This window comes from Odocoileus virginianus, chromosome 1 (assembly GCF_023699985.2).
Source record: "Odocoileus virginianus isolate 20LAN1187 ecotype Illinois chromosome 1, Ovbor_1.2, whole genome shotgun sequence".
NCBI lineage: Eukaryota > Metazoa > Chordata > Mammalia > Artiodactyla > Cervidae > Odocoileus > Odocoileus virginianus.
Genome location: NC_069674.1, coordinates 102,493,513 through 102,516,286, shown reverse-complemented (window position 1 = coordinate 102,516,286; position 22,774 = coordinate 102,493,513). Strand labels below are relative to the sequence as shown.

The following is a 22,774-nucleotide window of genomic DNA, read 5'->3' as shown; positions in this document are numbered from 1 at the left end:
ATAAAATGTGTTATACCAACCAAAATTTGCAATGATAGGAGAATAAACTTGGTATGTGTGCTGTGCTTAGTCGCTCCGTCATGTCCGACTCTTTGTGACCCCATGGACTGTAGCCCACCAGGCTCCTCTGTCCATGGGATTCTCCAGACAAGAATACTGGAGTGGGTGGCCATGTCCTCCTCCAGGTGATCCTCCCAACCCAGGGATCAAACCCAGGTCTCCCACATTGCAGGTGGGTTCTTTACCGCTGAGCCCCCAGGGAAGCCCAAATTTCCGTATATGTCGCCATTAAAGTAATTCTGCAGAAACGTTCTGATTTGGGGAAATGCCCACATATAACACCAGATTGATAAAAATGTTACCAAAAAAAGTATATATACAGTCTTTATATATGAAGGCACCTGAAAAAAAAATGCACCAAGATATAAATGATGGTTATCTCTGGGTGGTGGGTTATAGGCAGTTTTAATTTCCTTTACACTTTCAGTATTTTCCAGATTCTCTGCAGTATATTTCCTTTATGACCAGTAAAAATGTTTAAATGCCATTTTTAAAAACAATAAAAGCTTATCAAATATAGTACGTTGACGAGAATGTTATATTGTTTGATCATTATACAGAACAGGAAGATGAGCCCTAGGGTAACCAGGTTTCCCAAGGGCCCTGGCATTAGTGTAGTTCTGGAACTATAATTCTTATTCCAGTGCTGTTTCCATTATGCAGTTGGGATTCTCTATCATTAGATGTTTCTATATCTCCTTTCGGGCTTTGTAGATCTTACAAAGCTTTTTCTCTGTCGATTCTCATTGCCATGAACATGCCTGTCTTGCGTTGCTCCATCTCACCTGCCTCCTCTCCTAATTTGCTGTTTTAGATTTGCTGTGACTAGCTTGAGGGGATGGTCTGTAATAACCAAGCACTGATGGAGCCTTGTGAATGCGCTTTATGACAATTTCGTTCTTCTGCTACTTGTTGGTTTTTTCATTTGCTGTTGGGTCCTCAGTACTGATGTAGTAAGAAGCGTGACCTGTGGAGACATGAGACATTACTGCATTAAGTAAATATTTTCAGAGCCAGGCTAACCTCATTGCAAGGTGCTGACAAGGACAGGACTACACAGGCTGTCCTTGTGTTGATCCAGACTTCTGACTCCACTTTAAATGACTTCAGTTTTTTTCCAAGTAAAATTATCTACAAGTTTATGTAAAAGAAAGTGTTGTAATATTAGCAAACAGAATTAGAGGACAGTTGTATATTTAGTATAAAATTACTTCTGCATATTCACAGTATGTATACTTTTTAACATTCTACTGGCAGAATTCTGTAAAACCAAAGTTTTTTTTATCAGCTATTCAGCATTTTATATAATTGGCATTATTGAATAATTATAAAAATTTTTGCCTGTTGCATTCAGTAAGTAATAATTATATGATTGTTTAATGAGCATTTTCTGTTTGAGAAATAGTGCCAGTTCTATACAAAAAGGACAGTTCTCTCTGCAAGTTGTATATTAGGTTATTGATAATAGGACTTTTCAATCGTTTTTTCCACTCATGTAGACAAAGTTAGTCATAGTGTATAATTGTTCTTTGCATATTTCAGACACTCCCCGCCACCACTAAGGATGTTGCTCTCCATCCCTGTTTCTTTTATACTTTCTAGTTTTTTATTCTTATCTGTGACAGAGCTTGCTTAGCTTTCAAAGTAGGTACTACAGTTTGATACCTTCAACATTTATTGTAAGAATGGTGCATTCTCTGCGATTTAAAAACCAACTCATGACCTTTAGTGTTTGTTGAAAGAAAAAAGCAAAACGTGATTTTTAGTTTATGAGCTTTAAAGAGAGAATATGGAGGAAAGAATGGGCAGAACAGGTTTCTCGAAGTGTATATTGAAGAGAGGTTTTGAAGGCTAATCCAGGGACATGGCAGGGACAGGGATAGAGCAATGATTGGGTAAAAGAGCCTCAAGATCCAATGAAGAGAGACTTGGTAAGGAGGTCTGTGGTGTCCTGTTAGTGAAACTGAAAGTTGAATAAGCTCATGAAAAAGAGGAAATGAAAAAGATAGGATATATCCAAGTGATTGGAATATGGCAAGATTGTAGCAAAAATTATTTTTAAACAAAACACCTCTTATTTTTATATATAAGAAGCTTGTAGTAAGAATTAAACTAAGACTGTAAAATATTTATCTGTTATAGGCTACTGATTATTGAACTGTAGGTGAATTTCTTCTAATACGAAAGCTAGAAAAGGTTCTCGTAAATTGTTAAATGATGAAGAACATTTTTAATATCTCAGTTCAGTTCTGCTGAAATTGAAATTGAATATCTTATTTCATTAGTGAGCATCTCTTTAAAAACTTTAATTTGGGAAGCTTCAGAATTTTTCAAAGTTTATTTATAAGCTTATAAAAGAGCTGTTTTGCATTTGGAACTTCTGTATTTATATGCTGTTTGTCGTACAAGAAAAGACATTTATTTGCTTATTTGTTCAACCAACATTTTTGAACGCCTACAGCTGCAGCTATGAGCTTTACTTGGCAAGCACTTATTTAAATTATGATGAATGCTGTGCCTTCTTGTCTGTGGGAAAAGTCCTGTCACAGTCCATGACTCTCAACAGGTGTTTTGAAGACAAAATGTGTTAATGATTGAAAGCTTTTTGAGTTCTTCTGGTGCTAGATATAAGAAGCTATGATTTTTCTTTTTTTTTACTTGAGCCACCTCAAGTTATATAAAAATCAACCATCTTAAAACAATTCAGAGGCATTTAGTACGTACACAGCATTGTGCAGCTACAACTTCTGTCTAGTTCCAAAGCATGTTTATCATCCTAGAATAAAGCCCTGTGTCCATTAAGAAGATATTCTTCATTCCCTTCTTCCCCAGCCTCTGGCAGCTGCCAGTCTGCTTTCTATGTCAGTGTTTACCTGTTGATTTCATATAAATGTAAACCGTACCATTTGACCCCAGGGCCTTTTCTCACCTGGTGTAGTGTTCTCAGTGGGCATCAGTGTTGTATATATCAGTTGTTCATTTCCTTGTACGTACATACTACATTCTGTTTATTCTTTGATGGGCATTTACGTTGTTTCTACCTTTTGGCTATTGTGAATAGTGCTCCTGTGAACATTCACATACAGTATTTGAGTACCAGTTTTCATTTCCCTTGGGTATATACCTAGGAGTAGAATTTCTGAATCATATGGTAATTCTATGTTTTTGAGAAACCACCAAACTTTTTCCCAAGTGGCTATACCCATTCCCGACAGCAGTGTATGAGAGTTCTGATGTCTCCATATATTCACCAACACTTATTGCTTTCTAGTTTCTTAAACTAGAATAGTTATGGCTATTCTAGTGGGTGGGAAGTGATATCTCATTTTGCTGTTACTTTTTAATTTTCTAGTGACTAAGAATGTTGAACATCTTTTCATGCGCTTCTTGCCCATTTGTCTGTCTGCTTTGAAGTGTCTGTGCATGTCCTTTGCCCATTTTTTAATAGGGCTGTTACCAACTTCTTTTGCATAATATTATTATTGCTTATATTTATGTTACATATGTATTTTTATATCCTGAGAGGGCGAAAGACTGAGAAACATGCACTTGGGCAGGTGATAGAGACAGAGAGAGATACACATCTTCAATAGGATTATCTTCCATCTTTTTTTTTTAAGGCCTTCTGCTCTCTGCCAAAATTTAAACTGGTCCTTCCTTTCAGTTCTTGGTTTGCCTAGAGCATGATACTAAAGTATGAATTCTGTGTGGGCCAATGAGCCATTGGTTCTATGACCAGCTGTTTAACAAGTGCATGCAGTTGGTCCAGGGGGCACCTGTTGGGTTTTTGGCTTGATCATTACCAGGGTTTTTGGCTTGATCCTTACCAGTCCTTTTTCACTGTGGGAGAAAATAACCTAATCTTCTTTAGTAACAAAAAGATCTTCTATTTGCATATGTGAACACAACAGATCTGTGCAGATATTTTGCTAGCGTAAGATATTTTTGTTATCATAGTGACTCCCCTTTTACTTCTAGAGTTTTTGTGGTCATGGTCACCAAAATATCACTTAGGATACTTAAAGCTCATTTAGGTATGTTGCATAAAGCTGTGGTTGATTTGCCCATGCAATTCAAAAACTTAGAATTGTTCCAGAAGTGATTTTGCCTAGGTTGTTTATTTAAATCTATAGATTCTTTTATACCACGAAAAATTCCTTTATCCCCTTTGTTCATGAACAGTGTGCTGTTTGTTTTCAGTTGCCATCAGGGTTATGATTCTTATTGTGGTTTGCTGTTCACTGAGATTCTTATGTGGTATAAAAGTTTCTCTGTAAGTCTAACTTTTTTTTTTCCTTTTAAGAAATCATTTCTTAAAGCCCCTGGAGTGAGTTCTTTTCTTTTAAGAGATCATTTCTCAAAACCTCCAAATTATTATTTTTACTAATAAGAACTATACTAAACTTTAATATTCAAAACCCTCATCTATAAAGATTTGAATTTATAAATTGTGTTAATTGAATTAAGTTCTCCAGTTGCAGAGCTTTGAACCACTAGCTGGGGTATAAGGTCAAGAATCTCTTTCCTTCTTGGTGTTGAGCACACAAAATCTGTGGACAGAATTCCTTGTTTACTAAGGATCATTCATTGTGTACTCTGATTATACGGTACTTATTCCTCAAGGGTCTCACTTTTTCAAGTTGGTATTGCCTTACTGTTTCCCCAGGGAATACAGGGACAGGGACCAATTATAACTAAAAATATTTGCTGGGAATTTATATGAAATAATAGGTCTTGGCTGGAAGTTACAGAAACCTTTCAAAGATAAAACATTGAGTGTATTTTAATGTAAAACCATCTAGATTTGCCAAACTGATATTTAATTTTTAATTTATATAAATTCCTCTCCTGATGAAAATATTAATAGATGTCTGGTCATTTTTACCCGGTGCACTTCCTTTTAACAAGAGAGCTCATTTAATGGAAATAAAAACAAAAAGAAATAAATAGGGTCTACTTAAACTCAAAAGGTTTTGCACAGCAAAGGCAATAATAAAACAAAAAGACAACCCACAGATTAGGAGAAAATGTTTGCAAATGATGTGACTGACAGGGGATTAGTCTCCAAAATTTACAAACAACTCATGATGCGTGAGTGAGTGAGTGAAAGTCTGTCAGTTGTGTCCGACTCTTTGCGACCCCATGGACTATACAGTCCATGGAGTTCTCCAGGCCAGAATACTTGAGTGGGTAGCCGTTCCCTTCTCCAGGGAATCTTTCCAACCCAGGGATCGAACCCAAGTCTCCCACATTGCAGGTGGATTCTTTACCAGCTGAACCACCAGGGAAGCCCTCATGATGCTTAATAGCCTCAAAACAGACAACCCAATCAGCAAATGGTTGGAAGACCTAAATAGACATCTCTCCAAAGAAGACATACATATGGCCAAGAGATATGTCCAAAGGTGTTCAGAGTCACTAATTATTAGAGAAATGTAAATCAGACTACAGTGAGGTATCGCCTCCCACCAGCCAGAATGGCTGTCATGAGAAACCCACAGACAGTAGATGCTGGAGGGGGCGTGAAGAGAAAGGGGCCTCCTACACTGTTGGTGGGATGCAAACTGGCGCAGCCTCTATGGGGCGTCCGGAGGCGCCTTAAACACTAAAAACAGAGCTCCCACACGGCCCTTCGTGGCAAATAGGTGGGGAAACGGTGGAAACAATGGCAGACTATTTTTTTGGGCTCCAAAATCACTGCAGATAGTGACTGCAGTCATGAAATTAAAAGACGCTTGCTCCTTGGAAGAAAATTTATGACCAACCTAGACAGCATATTAAAAAGCAGAGACATTACTTTACCAACAAAGGTCCGTCTAGTCAAAGCTATGGTTTTTCCGGTGGTCATGTATGGATGTGAGAGTTGGACTATAAAGAAAGCTGAGCGCTGAAGAATGGATGCCTTTGAACTGTTGTGTTGGAGAAGACTCTTGAGAGTCCCTTGGACTGCAAGGAGATCCAACCAGTCTATCCTAAAGGAGATCAGTCCTGGGTGTTCAGTGGAAAGACTGATAATGAAGCTGGCCGCCTATTGTGAAGAACTGACTCTTAGGAAAAAACCCTGATTCTGGGAAAGATCGAAAGTGGGAGGAGAAGGGGATGACAGAGGATGGAATGGTTGAATAGCGTAACCGACTCAGTAGACATGAGTTTGAGTAAACTCCGGGCGTTCGTGGTGGACAGGGAGGCCTGATGTGCTGCAGTCCATGGGGTCGTGAATAGTTGGACACAAGTGAGCGACTGAACTGAACTGAACTGAGGTATCCGCAGAGAATACTGAGATGCAAACTGTTTACAAAGCTAGGAGTTGATGATGTCTGTGAAACTAAGGAAAGCATTTCAAGTGAGGAGTGGCCACTTGTCAAAATGAGAAATCAGGTGTGATGAAGACTTAAAAAGTAACCTTTAGCTTTAGCAATAGTTGGTCAGAAAGGGATGTGAGTAATTCAGGTTATTGTGAGATGGGGAATGAATGTGAATCAGGGAAGCGTGATGAATGCTACCTACTTTTTCAAAGGTTTTTTTTTTTCTTTTTTTTTATAAAAAGCATTGTAATACTAGTGGTTATGAGCTTGCACTAGACCAGACAGTCTGGAATCAAAGCTTGGCTCTGCAGTTTATTATCTTTGTGACTTTATGCAAGTTACTTAACCTGTCAGTACTGCTGTTTCCCATCTGGAAAATAAGAACAGTGATATTATCTGCGTTGTGGTTGTTGTGAGGATTCAGCTTATACATATAAAGCTCTTAGAACTCTGTCAAATTATAAGAACTTTACAGGAAGTATTAGCTGTCATCAACATCATCATTCTCATGCTGGAGCATAGAGGATTACACTGTATAGCAGAGAATTAGATTGGAGAAGTAGTCTGGGATCACATAATGAGGAGCCATATAAGTCAGCTAACAGAGTGAATTTTACCCTAAAAGTAGCCAAAAACTGTGAAAGAATGTGTATGTCACATGTTTAAACTCTGAAGAGGTTATTCATTTCCAGAAAATATTACATGCCGTATTCAGGTAGGTATGCTGCCTCCAGGTGGTGAGTATATGTTATTGCTATACAGGTGAAGCAGTAAATCCATGTGTGTGTGTCTGTGTGTGCGCGTGTGTGTGCAGGTGAAGCAGTAAATCCATGTGTGTGTGTCTGTGTGTGCGCGTGTGTGTGCAGGTGAAGCAGTAAAACCGTGTGTATGTGTGTGCAGGTGAAGCAGTAAAACTGTGTGTGTGTGTGTGTGTGTGTGTGTGTGCAGGTGAAGCAGTAAAACTGTGTGTGTATGTATGTGCAGGTGAAGCAGTAAAACCGTGTGTGTGTGTGTGTGTGTGCGTGTGTGAAACAGTAAAACCGTGTGTGTGTGTGTGTGTGTGTGTGTGTGTGTGTGTGTGGTGAAGCAATAAAACCATGTGTGCGTGTGTAACCATGTGTGTGTGTTTTAATATGAAATATTAATTGATTCAGATAGCTAAATGTAAGCACCCTAATTCTAGCAGGGCACTTTGTTCCCAAAAACTGATTAGTTATGTGAAGGAGAGAAAAAGAGGGTAATTGAAAAGGTAGAAAGATTTCAAAGGAAGCTAAGAGAAGTATAGTTGGGCCTCATATGAAACTGAAAAGCCATTTGGAATCCATGCATTCTGTCATCCCTTATTTCGCTCTCATAATATCTGACACCCTTCTCTTTGCAAATCAGCTTCCTCTCCTTGTTCCTCAGTTTGTACAAGACAAAAAATGGCAGGATGAATCCCCAGATCTGTTCTACTCAGTGGAATTGTTTTCCATGATGGACACTTAAAAGAAGAGGAAAAGAAAAATTATTTAAATAGTGTAACCATAGAGTAAGTATCTAGCTTAGCGGTTCCCAGACTTTGCTGCGCAGTAGAAGCATCTGGAAAGCTTAAAACAATTTCAAAGCCTAAGTCACACTCCATCCCCAAATCAGAAAATCTGGGGTGCAAGCCAGAACTCACAATTTTATAAAGATCATTAATATGCAATACATCTTGGGTCCCACTGACATAGCTGCTTTGCGTGATTCTGCAAAACTAAGTTGATTATACATTGTGAACTCTTATATGCCAGCTACTTTACTTGGTGTGCAACTAAAGAAGTGTGGATGATTTCATGTCAGGAGGAAAAACTGGCTTTGTAGATAGAGAAAAAAAATATTTCAGTCTGCAACATGACTAGCAGGTTGATAGACAAATGCACTTTGTGAGTGATTTTAAGGATTTGTATTGGATTATTGCATTGTGCGCGGATTTTAAAATCCTTCAGTAAGACTCATCTCCTCCCTGTTACTTCCTAGACAGCCTTTCTAACTCTGTTCTCTAATCCAAGAGAGAGCTCGTCAACTGCCTCCTTTCTCATCCGTCCACGACTAGGAGGGTCAGCTGGGGCGTCCTGCGTGGTAGCATCTCTGAGCACTGGCCAGTTTCCTCAGCAGGAAACTGCATTCTTCAAAAATACTTAAATATGTTTCACCAAAAAATAATACATATAAAATATATGGATAAGAAAACCATTTTTTAAAAACTACCTCTATGCCTATGACCCAGTTTAAGGAATATGCACATTTAAATACATCTGAAACCTTTCCCATCCTAATCTTACCCCCTCCCCACCTCAGGTAATCACGATTCTGAATTTTCTTTATTAGTGCCTTGCTTTTGTATACTACATATGTTTACTTAAACAGTGTATTCGTTTTGCTGTTTTTGAACTTAATGATATTATAAGCAGCCAGAGATTTTCTTTTTGTTCAGTATTACACATACTATTCCATTATTAAGAGTTTACCTCGTTGAGCGTTCTCATACCGATGAGCATTTCGGCTGTTTGCAGTTTTCCCTCACTGTTACAAACACTGGCGCTGTGTTAACTTGAGCTTGTTTTCTGAGGCGTAGCGTGTGCCAGGGGCCTAGAGGAGTGCAGAGATCATAATCCCTTGGCCCTTCAGGCCACGGAGAGTAGTGACTGTGAGTGGAGTGAGGTGGGAAGAGGAAACAAAACCAAAAGCCAGCTGGCATTTGTGTGTTTATTGTGCATGCAGTTGCATCCCAGATGAGCTCTGACATGTCCCTTGGAGCTGTTGGTGTGTCCTGATACCTGACAAGGTGGGCCACTGAAGTGACCGACTATGGCAATTCTTTAATGTTTTTAAGTCGATATTTCCTACAAAAAATGTGCATATAAGAGAGGTTAATAGTCCATCGTTGTTTTTCAGTCGCTGAGTCGTGTCTGACTCTTTGCGACCCCGTGGACGGCAGCACGCCGGGCTCCCCTTCCTTGCTAATCTCCCTGAAAGTGAAAGTTGCTCAGTGTCTGACTCTTTGCAGCCCCATGAGCTATACAACCCATGGAATTCTCCAGGCCAGAATACTGGAGTGGGTAGCCTTTCCCTTCTCCAGGGGATGTTCCGAATCCAGGAATAGAACCCAGGTCTCCGGTGTTGCAGGCAGATTCTGTACCAACTGCGCCACCAGGGAACGCCCAGTTTGCTCAGACTCAGGCGCACTGAGTCAGTGACCATCCAGCCATCTCATCCTGTCTCCCCCTTCTCCTTCTGCCCTCAGTCTTTCCCAGCTTCAGGGTCTTTTCCAGTGAGTCAGCTTTTTGCATCAGGTGGCCACAGTACTGGAGCTTTGGCTTCAGCAGCAGCCCTTCTAATGAATATTCAGGACTAATTTCCCTTAAGATTAATTGGTTGGATCTCCTTGCAGTCCAAGGGACTCTCAAGAGTCTCCTCCAACACCACAGTTCAAAAGCATCAATTCTTCAGTGTTCAGCCTTCTTTGGTCCAACTCTCACATCCATCCATGACGACCGGAAACACCATGGCTGTGACTCGACAAGCGTTTGTCGGCAGCTGTCTCTGCTGTTTAATGCCCTGTCCAGGTCTGGCTTAGCTTTTCTTCCAGGGAGCCAGCGTCTCGCTCCTTTCATGACTGCAGTCATCCACAGTGATCTTGGAGCCCAAGAAAATGACACCTGTCACTGCTTCCACTTTCCCCTGGCTCTTTGTCATGAAGTGCTGTGACTGGATGCCAGTGTCTTAGTTTTTGAATGTAGAGTTTCAAGCCAGCTTTTTCACCCTTCTCAAGAGGCTCTTTAGTTCATCTTTACTTTCTGCCATGAGAGTGGCATCATTTGCATATCTGAGGTTGTTGATCTTTTTCCTGGCAATCTTGATTCCAGCTTGTGATTCATCCATTCTGGCATTTCCCATGATGTAACCTGCATGGTTAAATAAGCAGTGTGACAGTATACAGCCTTGACATACTCCTTTCCCAGTTTGAAACCAGTCCATTGTTCCATGTGTGGTTCTAACTGTTGCTTCTTGACCTGAATACAGGTTTGTCAGGAGACAGGTCAGGTGGTCTGGTACTCTCATATCTTTAAGAATTTTCCACAGTTTGTTGTGATCCACACAGTCAAAGGCTTTAGTGTAGTCAATGAAGCAGAAGTAGTAAATGTGTTTCTGGAATCCTCTTGCATTCTGCATGAGCCAGCAAATGTTGGCAGTTTGATTTATGGTTCCTCTGTCTCTTCAAAACCCAGCTTGTACATCTGGAAGTTCTTGTTTCACGTACTGCTGAAGTCTAGCTTGAAGGATCTTGAACATAACCATGCTAGCTGTGGTCCATGAAGGGGAATAGTCAATTACTTATGGTTTATAAATGAATAAACCTCAGATGATAACCTGGATATATTTATGCTGCTGAGCATGATAGCATCTGTTACAGATATATCTTGTCTTAGGGATTCTCCTTTACATGAACTGCTATTTATGTATTTATTTTTAATGAGATTAAACTTTATACTATGCAGAGACTAGATAAGGTAGGGGCACAGTGCTGTTCTTCCACCATTCAGAGTTAGCAGTAAATGAGGTGACAGTGAAATAAAACAGAAGTAGGTGGTTCAGTTGGTAAAGAACCTGCCTGCAATATAGGAGACCCGGGTTTGATTCCTGGGTTGGAAAGATACCCTGAAGGAGGGAATGGCAGCCCACTCTGTATTCCTGCCTGGGAAGTCCCACGGACAGAGGAGCCCGGAAGGTTACAGTCTGTGGGGTCGCAAGAGTCGGACACAAGTTTAGTGACTAAGCCACCGCCGCCACCAGGTGGCGCCTGAACAGTCATGTGTGGTGCCCTCTCACTGTTCGGAGTTAACGCTTGTGGGGTGTTGCGAGGCTGTCTGGAGAGGCTGCTGAGAGGTCAGGTCCCAGGACAGTATAGTTCCTGGGACTTCTGCCTTATTTCTGTCTTTTGGGATGAAAGTTTTGATAGATGTGTACTTGTATTATATCCATTTAAAAATAGTGATACCAACATATGGGCCCAAAGTTTTAATAATGAATAGTCTTTACAGATCTTCGAGGGAGGGAGGCAGTGAAAATCTTTAAAAAAGGAAACAATTACCCATACTCTGACTGTTGCTGCTGTTCAGTGGCTCAGCCATGTCCGACTCTTTGCGACCCCATGAATCGCAGCACGCCAGGCCTCCCTGTCCATCATCAGCTCCCGGAGCTTGCTCAAACTCATGTCCATCGAGTCGGTGATGCCATCCAGCCATCTCGTCCTCTGTCATGCCCTTCTCCTCCTGTCTTCTGTCTTCCCCAGCATCAGGGTCTTTTCCATTGAGTCGGCTGTTGGCATCAGGTTGCCAAAGTGTTGGAGCTTCAGCGTCAGCATCCTTCCAATGGATATTCAGGGTTGATTTCCTTTAGGGTTGACTGGTTTGATCTCCTTGTAGTCCAGGGGATTCTCAGGAGTCTTATCCCATACCCCAGTTCCAAACCATCAGTTCTTCAGCTCTCAGCCTTCTTTATGGTCCAGCTCTCACATCCTTGCATGACTATTAGAAAACCATAGCTTTGACTATATGGCCTTTGTGGGCAAAGTAATGTCTCTGCTTTTTAATACACTGCTTAGGTTTGTCATAACTTTTCTTCCAAGGAGCAAACATCTTTCAATTTCATGGCTGCAGTCACCATTATGCAATGATTTTGGAGCCCCAGAAAATAAAGTCTGTCACTGTTTCCCCATCCTTTCATAACCTGTGAGTAGTTACTGTTGGCAGTTCGTTGGTTCTTTGTTTCTGTGTATATTTTTAAACTTAACTTGTGTCATACTCTGTATGTAATTTTGGCTGCTTTTCTCCTCCGACTGTATGTTGAGAGCATTCTCTCACATTGAATTTTTTGGGAAAACGTTGTCTTTGTCAGCTGCATAATATTACCTGTATGATTGTATAGTAATGTAACCATGGACCTGATATATCAGTTTAGTTCTTTCTTTAAGGAATAAACCTAAAATTATTGCTTATTAGTGCCTCTGTTTTATATAAAAAATTATTATTATTTTTTACTCAGCAGGTGTTTATTGAGAACCTATGTACAAGCGCTGTTCGAGACTTAGAGTAGCCTTTGATTTTGGTGAAAATTCCTGCCCTCCTGGAGCTATCTTCTGGTTATTTGTTCTGTAGTAATAATTTGACTTCATATATATGAAGCCTAAACAGTATTTTCATAATTTTATACACTTAGAAGTTTGGTCTAAACTCTATAATGTAATCATTCCACTTTTTATTCTATATCTTTTTTTTTTTTTTCATTTAGGATCATTTAGTAATGGATACTGTTTATTGAATTGCTTTTTCAAGCAATGTTTTAAAAATCTTTAATGTAGAATTGTAGTTTTTGTCTTGTATAATTATGAGATAGTACAGGGGAATAAGAAGAAAAAGAAACAATTGAAAAAAGGTTTTCTAAAATAGGCATTAAAACTGAAAGAAATTTTATTGACTGACATATTGTTGACCTACAATATTAGTTTCAAGTGTACCTCATTGAGATTCAGTATTTTTATACTCCACTTAAAAGTCACTGTAAAATATTGTGTCTGTTGCTTGTGTTGTGCAGTTATCCCCACCCCTGTATCCTGTTCCGCTCCCCTCTGGTGACCGCTGCCCTGTTCTCTGTGTCTGAGTCTGTTTCTGTTCTGTTGTATTCATCTGTTTGTTTTAGTGTTTAGATTCCACATGTAAGTGATAGCACAGGGTATTCATCTGTGTCCGACTTATTTCAGGAAGCATGGCACTCTCTAGTCCATGCCTGTTGCAGATGACAGGAGTTCATATTTTATGGCTCAGTAATGTTCCAGAGTGTGTGTGTGTGTGTGTGTGTGTGTGTGTGTGTGTGTACACCGTTTCTTTAGCCAGTCTTCTGTTGATGGACATATAGGTGTGTGTGTGTGTGTGTGTGTGTGTGTGTGTGTGTGTGTGTGTACACTGTTTCTTTAGCCAGTCTTCTGTTGATGGACACATAGGTGGCTTCCATATATTGGCTGCTGTAAATAACACTACTGAGAACATTGGGATGCATGTATGTTTTTGAATTAGTGTTTCTGTTTTCTTCAGATATATCACTTAGGAGTAGAATTGCTGGATCATATGGTAAAACTGAAAGAAATTTTAAGAGATCCTCATATTCTTCCTCTTCATTGTAAGTTGAAAAAGCTTGAGTTCTCTTGAGGATAAGTAGCTTGTCCAGTGTCACATAGCTAGTTTATGAGAGTCTGTATAGACACAACAGTCCAGTACTCTATTATATGTAGTCTGTATTCTTTTTGAAACATTACTTGCATTCAGAAAAGTGTCTGGACCTATGTGGGAGACAGCGAAATATGGTAAAATATGCAAAATTAAGATAACTTTTTAGACTGCAGAATCTTTTTTCTTAGACATGAAAGTTTTCCAGAATTTAAGAAAATTTCTGCATTGAGTGAGGTTATAGGATATAAATAAGACTGTTGGCTCCGTAAGGTGAAGCTCTGTGGTCTTCTTCATATCCGATTTCCTCGGGTCTGTTTGGCACTGTTATTTTCCAACAGTTTGTATCTTTGTGATATTGTTGGAAAATATTCTTCAGAGCATCTTTAAACTGTCGCCTTTGTTCTCTTTGCTTTCAGTTGCCCTACTTCAACTCTACGTACAAATTGTCTTTCGATCAACTGTGTTCATCTTCTTTTTTTTTCATAGTTAAGCCTGTGGAGTTTTGTTGTAATAGCTTGTACAGCATGCTTATGCAACATTCATTAAGGAGTATCACAAAGATCTAAAGACCATACTGACAAGTACAAATAGTCACCATAATTAGAATTAACGATTTTTTATATTTTCTACAGTGAAAGTATAGAAAATAACTCTACTTACAGCCGTTTTTGAAAACTAGAGAAAGTTGATAATGTTTTTAAAACAATTTTATAATCTTTTTGGGGGGGTGTGTGTTTGTGTTTGTATTTTTCCTCTAGTATTGTCAAAAAGGTATTTGTTGTTTTGGTGATTTCATTTGTTCATGCCTTTAAACCTCGTGTTCTAATTTTAATGTTACTGGTTCTAATTGTTGCTATTGAGTTACTAAATCGTGTCTGACTCTGCGACCCTATGGACACTAGGCTCCTCTGTCCTCCACTTTCTCCCGGAGCTTGCTCAGATTTTTGTCCATTGAGTTGGTGCTTCTGTCTAACCATGTCATCCTGTCGCCCCTGCTCCTTTTGCCTTCAGTCTTTCCCAGCATCAGGGTCTTTTCCAGTGAGTCAGCTCTTTGTGTCATGTGGCCAAATATCGGAGCTTCAGCTTTAGCATCTGTCTTTCCAGTGAGTATTCAGGGTTGATTTTTTTTTAGGATGGACTGGTCTGATCTCCTTGCAGTCCAAGGGACTCCCAAGTCTTTTCCAGCACCACAATTCGAAAGCATTGATTCTTTGACAGTCAGCCTTCTGCCCAACTCTCATGTTCTTATATGACTACTGAAAAAGCCATAGCTTTGATTACATGGACCTTTGTCAGCAAAGTGATGTCTTTGCTTTTTAATATGCTCTGTACGTTTGTCATAGCTTTCTTTCCAAGGAGCAGGCATCTTAGTTTCATGGCTGCAGTCACCGTCCACAGTGATCTTGGAGCCCAAGAAAATAAAATCTGTCATTGCTTCCTCTTTCCCCCCCTTCTGTTTGCCATGAAGTGGTGGGATCAGATGCCATGATATTAGTCTTTTGAATGTAGAGTTTCAAGCCAGCCTTTTCACCCTCTTCTTTCACCCTCATCAAGAGGCTCTTTGGTTCCTCTTCACTTTCTGCCATGTGAGTGGTATCATTTGCATGTCTGAAGTTGTTGGTCTTTCTCCTGGCAGTCTTGATTCCATCTTGTGATTCATGCAGCCTGGCATTTTGCGTGATGTGTTCTGCATATAAGTTAAATAAGCAGGGTGACAGTATATAACTTTACATTCATAAAATCATAGAGAAAACAAGAGAATTTCAGAAAAACATCTACTTCTGCTTCATTGACTACTCTAAAGCATTTGACTGTGTGGATTACAACTGTGGAAAATTCTTAGAGAGTTGGGAATACCAGACCACCTTACTTGTCTTCTGAGAAATCTGTATGCTAGTCAAGAAGCAACAGTTGTTCATAGAACTAGACATGGAACAACTGACTGGTTCAAAACCGGGAAAGGAGTACAAAGCTGTATGTCACCTGCTTATTTTAAGTGTTTTTGCATTTAATGACAAATGAAGGGAAAGAGCAAATGCATGTAATGCAGAGTGGTATAATGGAAAGAATACTGGATTTGGAATCACATGTTTACATTCTATTTTGCTCCTTACTTAGAGGAGAAGTAACTCATATTTGTCCTCAAATCTCAGCTTTCACATTCTTTTCTCAGTAAGATGTTTCATGACTCCTCCCTGCATTCCCATCCAAATGAAGTGTTTTCTGTTTTAGACTTTCTTTAGTACTTAAACTTTTTCTTCAGAACACTTTCTGTCTCTGGAAATGATACATTTCTGTATTTGTCTCCATTTGCTTATTTGTTCTTCCTCCTTGGATTACAGTTCAGAGTAGGGCTTGTATCCGTTTCATCACTACCTCCTCTGCCTTTGGCACAGGGCAGACATGTGGCAGGCTGTCCATAAATACTTTTTAGGTAAATGAACCACTCACTGCTGTCTATCATACACCAAGTTATTTCCTTCACAGCTGTAAAACTCTGCAGCCTCACCTCCTGCAGAAAGCCTTCTTTGAGAAAATCAGGACAAGAGATGTTCCCGTACTACCTCCTTATACATATATAGGACTGTGGAGTGTACAAAATTGTACGCTGACTTTTCTCTCGCTTCTCACAACTCTGAAATATTAGGCTGCTGCTGCTGCTAAATCGCTTTAGTCGTGTCCGACTCTGTGCGACCCCATAGACGGCAGCCCACCAGGCTCCTCTGTCCACAGGATTCTCCAGGCAAGAACTCGGGCCTAGACTAAAAGATCCTACAGTTAGGACTGTGTGTTTTGACATATATCTGGCTTAGTGCCTCGAACATACATATCTGACAAAGACAGAAAATAAAACAAGTTCCAATTAGTACTTTTTTTGAAGTGACATTTATAGAAACTTGGCATTTTTTAAATGGCATTTTAAAATCTCCTTGTTTTATTGAGAATATTCATTTATCAATAAAAACTGAGTTTATGGAATAAATTCTTAGTCATTTTTATTTAGTCATTTATTCGTGTTCTGGTTAGGTTAAGACATTTGCCTGAGATCTGAATTAGTTTTGAGAGACAAGTGTATATGGACGTAATCTCTTTCCAGTAAATCTTGCAGCTATTTCCATGCCTACATATGTTAACATTTTTATATTTGGCTTCCAAATGACAAACACAGATGGCTGTAGTCTGAATTTCCAGCATGTTTTAGAATAAATGTTTTTCCAGTAATATAAAGTGTATCATTTCAGTATCATGATTAGCAATTGAATAGTTTCTGATTTTTGCTTATCTGTCATTTTTCAGGTTTAAGATAAAAAATAACTTTGATAGCAATTTATGATGTGATCTTGTTTTCTTTCTCATGTTTTTACAAAACAGATTTTTCTGAGAATTTAATTTTGATGTTAGTTTGGTTTTTCTATTTGTTTTGTTTAGTGGAGTAGAGAGATTATTGTTAGAGGGAATATTTTATGTTTTAATTCATTTAATTACCACTTTGAATTCTGAGACCATGGAACTTTTTTAGGTAGTGGATCTTTTATATCATCTTAGTTCTTAGGTTCTGTGAAACAGTGCTTAAAATGATTCCTCAATGTTAACTTTTCTGTAAAAAAAAAAATGCATTATCTTTTTTTCACTCAACCTTTATTTATTGAGTACTGCTCTAGGTTTTGAATATATAGCGGTGAACAAAAGTTCTTACCTTCATGGAGTTTACCTTTCTGTTAATTGTTGAGAAAAAATAATATGACTTCATTTAATCAATAACGTAGACTTACTGAAACAGTGTTCGGTAATTTTTTGGTCTTAGAAGTGATTAGTTCTAAACACAGTAATAAAACTGTTTTACTTTTTATTCCATATCTTTTATTAACTTTTTCACTAGGTTCATTTAATAATGGATATTGTTGTCTCAGACAGGTTTGTTTGGTTTTTTAAATCTTTTTATAGTGCATAATTTTAACAGAAACTTGCTTTTGTTATGTATTTGTGCATATAAACATTAAGTATAAATTTTATATATAACTCTACAGAGATGGAATTTTAAACAAAATCTTCATCTTTGTCCTGATATCCTTTGCTGTCTGAATATGTTTTTAAATATCAAGAATGTCAGTATTAACACCTTTTTGCTTTTGCATTCTTTCTGAGGGATCCTTTTAAAATGATATGCCTAGACTTCTGATTCTATTTACAGATAATATGTAATAGTGTTTCAGTTGGTTTATTTTTAAGAATGAATTTCCTATCCAAAGTAGTTTAAATGCATTCCAGCAGCTTAATAATGTACAAATAGAGGCAACTAGTCTTGCATCTGTTCCTTAAGCAGATAGCAGAATAACCGAATAGTTGCTAAACAGCTGGGGAAAAATTTTAAATGTGATGTATTTTTATGTTGTACAAGGTCAGTGATTAGCTATTTCTCACTTATTAAATAGACATTTGTTAAATAAATAGTACTTATCTATTAACTTTTCTTTATCTACAGCAAACAAAAGTATAACATATGCTATCTATTATTCTAATATCCGTCACATAGTTAGATAGTTAATGACATCAACATTATCAAGATTTCTTTAATACTTTATATCCTAAGGCATTTACTGACCATCTTTGTAATTGTCCTAATTTATATATTAATATGTTCATCTATTTCCTCTTTTTAAGGCAAAAGGGCTTACACTTGTTCTTATGCTTTTCTCTCAGAATGATTGGGTTCAAATTAAATTTAGGAAGTGTTAATAGTTGCTTCATATAAAATTTAGAAAATTTACTGCAGCAAAAAGGAAATTTCATGTGAGCATAAGGAAAAATAGCTGTAATCTCTAGAGATAGACCAAAGTTGTTATGGTTATATTCTTCCAGTGTTTACCCTTGCCTGTATATATGTTATTAAAATTTAAGGTAGATATAATTGTTGAAGGCTATGAGCCTGAGGCTGCTCTTATCTTTGTTAAAAGAGATGCACATAATTTTCCTCTTACTAAAAAAGGTTATTTTATTATACCTATTGCTGTGTCATAAACATTTATTAATAATGATTTACTTTAATATTAATAATGGTTTACATTAGTATTATTTTAATTAATCCAATATTGGCCAAAGTGTGTAATCTATATTTCTGATTTAGATAGTGATGAGATATTTTAGGTGATATGTTGATCTAGTATTAAGTAAATAACAGTAGATAGTATTGTTAAAAAAAGGTTAACTCCTTTCCAGGTTTCTTTGAATCTGTCTGCTTATGACAAGTCACAGTCTGTCTGGTACTAATAGAGTCTTAGCACCCCTCTAACACTTGTCTGTTTCTCTTAGAACCTTCAGCAATGTCTAGCTAAAATTTTAATAATATAGTTTTATTTTATATTGTATTCATTTTTGTTTCTATTTTTTTTAAATCAAATGACATTGTCTTTTAATTTATGTCAAGGATTCAAGTCTCCTTTTAAAATAAATCTGAACAAGAAAAATACACTAGTTAAAACATATTAAGTAAATGGTAAGTCTAGGTGACAACTGGAATATGGCAAAACCCTGGAGATGGTGTGCAAATGGTTAAGGGCTGGGAGGCACTATTGTTTGATACAACAGTATTGATAAAAATATTTATAGTTTTTTCCCACTATAAACAAGGCTACATTGATCATTTGTATAGCTAAAGCTTTTTGCATGAAATAATTACATTTACTAGAATATGAAGTAGAATTTGCGGAAATCCCACAGAGCAAATCTATTTAGATTTCCTGTATTTTCATATAATCTCATATCCAGAGATTATAGTTTTACTGAACAATGAATGAGGGCACCTGATTTTAGTTGTTTTTATTCTCCCCAACTCTGGGCTAATTTCTTTCTTTAGACATGATATTTTCAGTTCTTCTCAATATTTGAATAACATTCATTCAGAAATACGTGCTTTCTTTGCAATTCAGCAGTCATTCTTATATTAAAGACAGTATCCATTGTCCTTTATTTTATCATCATTTTAGTGATGGGTTGATCCTTTAAAGAAAATGACTCCAAAGCTACTTATTTCTTAGTGGTGATAAAGAAAAATTATCTTTGACAGTAATGATTTTTTTTTTTTTTTCTGTAGCTTGCCCAGTTTCGACAAAGGAAAGCTCAGTCTGATGGGCAGAATCCTAAGAAGCAGAAGAAAAAGAGAAAAACTTCAAGCAGTAAACATGACATGTCAGCATACCATGCTGTAAACATCGAGCAATCACAGAGCGATGAGATGTGTGTAAGTGATGCTCAGAGATCAGGAGCAGCCGTGCCTCCTGAATCCACAGTGACGAGAACTCTACACAGTGGAGAAATAGTTAAATGTGACCAGGTCTTCTCTGTTGAAGTAAGCATTCCTCCCGATTTTTAAATACTAGCATTCTAAGTATAAAGTTATTGTAATAACATCACTCATTAGTATCCTGTGTGATATTTGTGAGCTTGATTCAACACACGTTTATTGAACAACTGTAATACACCAAAGATTGAGCATGAAGAATACAAAGATAAATATGACAGTCTCTGTACTTGAGGAAGGTCAGTCTAGTGGGGAAGGTAGACATAAGACAGGTTGGATAGTCTGATGAGAGCTGTGCTAACAACAGTGCATATGGTACCCTAAAGTACATGATCTGGGGGAATGCCCAAATTAGTCTAGTGTGTCTTACTTGGGAAAGTTTCCTGGAAGACATAATACAACCAGGTCTTGAATTGTGAGTTAAAATTAGCTAGATGCAAAGAAGTAGGACAGACAACCTCTGTGCTAAAGAATCAGCTTTCTCAAAGACATGAAACAGTGTGATGTGTTTTGGACTCCTTAAGTAGTTTAGTTTTAAATGGATATCCAAGTGACCCCGAGAAGGTGGTGGTAAAGGTATGGGGGAGATTGCACCTGGCCCATAGGAAGTTTTCCTCAATAAATGCTAATTTTCTTCCCCCCATTAATGATGGAATTTCCAAGAATAAGGAGATGAGGGAGAGGTCAAGAGTGGACTTGGTGGTGGGTAGAATGGTGGTACTCCCACTAAGACTGAGCGTAGAGAACTGGGATGCTGAGGAGGAAGAGTGTCGGCCAAGGCATATGGTGATGATGGTGCGGGCTGTGCGCTGGCATACTTCGCTGGAAATAGGATTTAGAGGTGGAGGCTTCAGTCAGGAGTCGGAGATGTATGTCATAGGGATTTGCTCTTCATCATAGAAGTGGATCTTACTGAGTTTTTCCTGCTTAGAGTTTCTTGAGCATTTTGGATACGTAGATTAATGTTTTTCATCAAATTTGGGAAGCTTTCAGTCATTACACCTTCAAATACTCTTCCTGACCCTTTCCTCATTCTGCATCTCCATTATGCATGTTACTACGTTTGGTATTGTTGCACAGATCTTTGATGATCAGTCACCTTATCTGTTTATTTAATTTACTTACTTGGCTGCATCACGCGGGCTTTCTCCCTGCGGCACGCAGCTCTCCACTTGCGTCTCGCAGACTCCAGGGTGCTCGGGCCTGGCTGCCTCACAGCACGTGGGGTCTCAGTTTCCCTGACCGGGGGCTGAGCCCGTGTCCCCTCCGTCGCCAGGCAGGTTCTTAGCTGCTGGACCACCAGGGAAGTCCCTGTTCTTTTTTTAAAACATTCTTTTTTTCCCCTCAAACTGGGTAATTTCAGTTGAACTTTTTTGAAATTTGCTGATTCTTCTTCCTCCTCAGATCTGCTGTTAAACCCCTCTAATGAATTTTACATTTCCGTTATTACTTTTAACTTCACAATTTCTGTTTGGTTTTTTATATGTTTTTTTTCTTTAATATTCCCTATTTAGTGAGGCGTTGTTCTTATAGTTCTTTTAAGAACTTTAGTTTTTTTTTCTTTAGTTTTTTAAGCATTGTTTGCTCCATTTATGTGACTTTTTAAGAAATATGTAACTTAAAATCTTTGTCTAATAAGTGCAATATCTATGTTTCCTTAGGGACAGTTTCTACTGACTACTGTTTTTCTTGTGTATGGGCCATATTTTCCTTTTTCTGTATAATTTTTTGTTGAAGTCTGAATCTTTTATGTAATAAAATATGACAACTGTGGTGCTTGATTTGATTTGAAGAATATTTTCATTTTCTGCTGTACAAATCAATACTTGGACCCTTCACTGGAATTTTAGAATTTCAGGTGCAGAGTGTCTTGTTCACCATTTTATCCTCAGCAGCACAGTTTTTAGTACACAATATGCATTTAATCAGTAGGCCATTTAAAAGACTTTAGTGAGTGAACAAACCAAGAGGGCATACATCATGAAAGTACATTAGATGTAAAAGAGGGCTACGTAAGTCAGTTGCAGAATTTTAGAATAGGAGCAAGCTTATTATTTCTGTTCCTGGCATCAGTTACTACATCAGTGAGGAGATGGTCTTGCAACTTGGTCTTGAGAGCTGAGTAAAAAGTTCTGTAAGTGTAGGTGAGATGGGAGACAGTTCATATTTGGTTGTTTATGGGTTTTGGTTTCTTTGGTTGGTGAGTTGTTTTGTTTTTTGAGGGGTCATTGGACAGGTACTGTGTTATCTTTCCCCATTTTGAAAGAATTCTCTTCAGACTTCAGTGTGTGTACAGATCATGTGTGTGATCTTTTTAAAATGCAGATTTCTAATTCAGCAAGTCTGGGTAGAACCCATGAGTCAGGTTTTTTTTTAATTGATATATAGCTAATTTAAAATGTTGTGTAGTTTCTGGTGTACAACAAAGTGATTCAGTTATACATATATACACATATATATTTATGTATACTTTTTAATATTTTTTCCACTTGTAATTAAAGTTTAATAAACCATTAAACTTGTAATGGTACAAGGTACAAGGTTTATTACAAGGTATAAAATATAGTTCTATGTGCTACACATTAGGACCTGTTTTTTATCTATTATTGTATCTGCTAATCTCAAAATTCTAATTTCTCTCTCCTGCCTTCTTTGGTAACCATGTTTGTTTTCTGTGTCTATGAGTTTGCTTCTACTTTGTAAATAAGTTCATTGTGTCATTTTTAAACTGATGTCATATGATTTTTGTCTGACTTGCTTCTTTTGGTGTGATAATCTCCAGGTCTATTCATGTTGCTGCATATGGTATTATTTAATCTTTTATGGTTGAATAATATTCTGTTATCTGTGTGTGTGTGTGT

The 22,774-nt window shown here is 37.9% G+C and overlaps 1 protein-coding gene across 11 annotated transcripts in view; it reads left to right on the top strand.

The window, feature by feature from the left end:
* Window positions 1-22,774, top strand: part of AKAP9 (A-kinase anchoring protein 9) — a 163,040-nt gene that overhangs the window by 2,695 nt on the left and 137,571 nt on the right. For all 11 annotated transcript variants that reach the window (XM_070471720.1, XM_070471707.1, XM_070471727.1 and 8 more), the window contains exon 2: window positions 19,707-19,961. In XM_070471720.1, coding sequence (XP_070327821.1) covers window positions 19,707-19,961 — 255 coding nt within the window. The remainder of the gene's footprint in view (window positions 1-19,706; window positions 19,962-22,774) is intronic.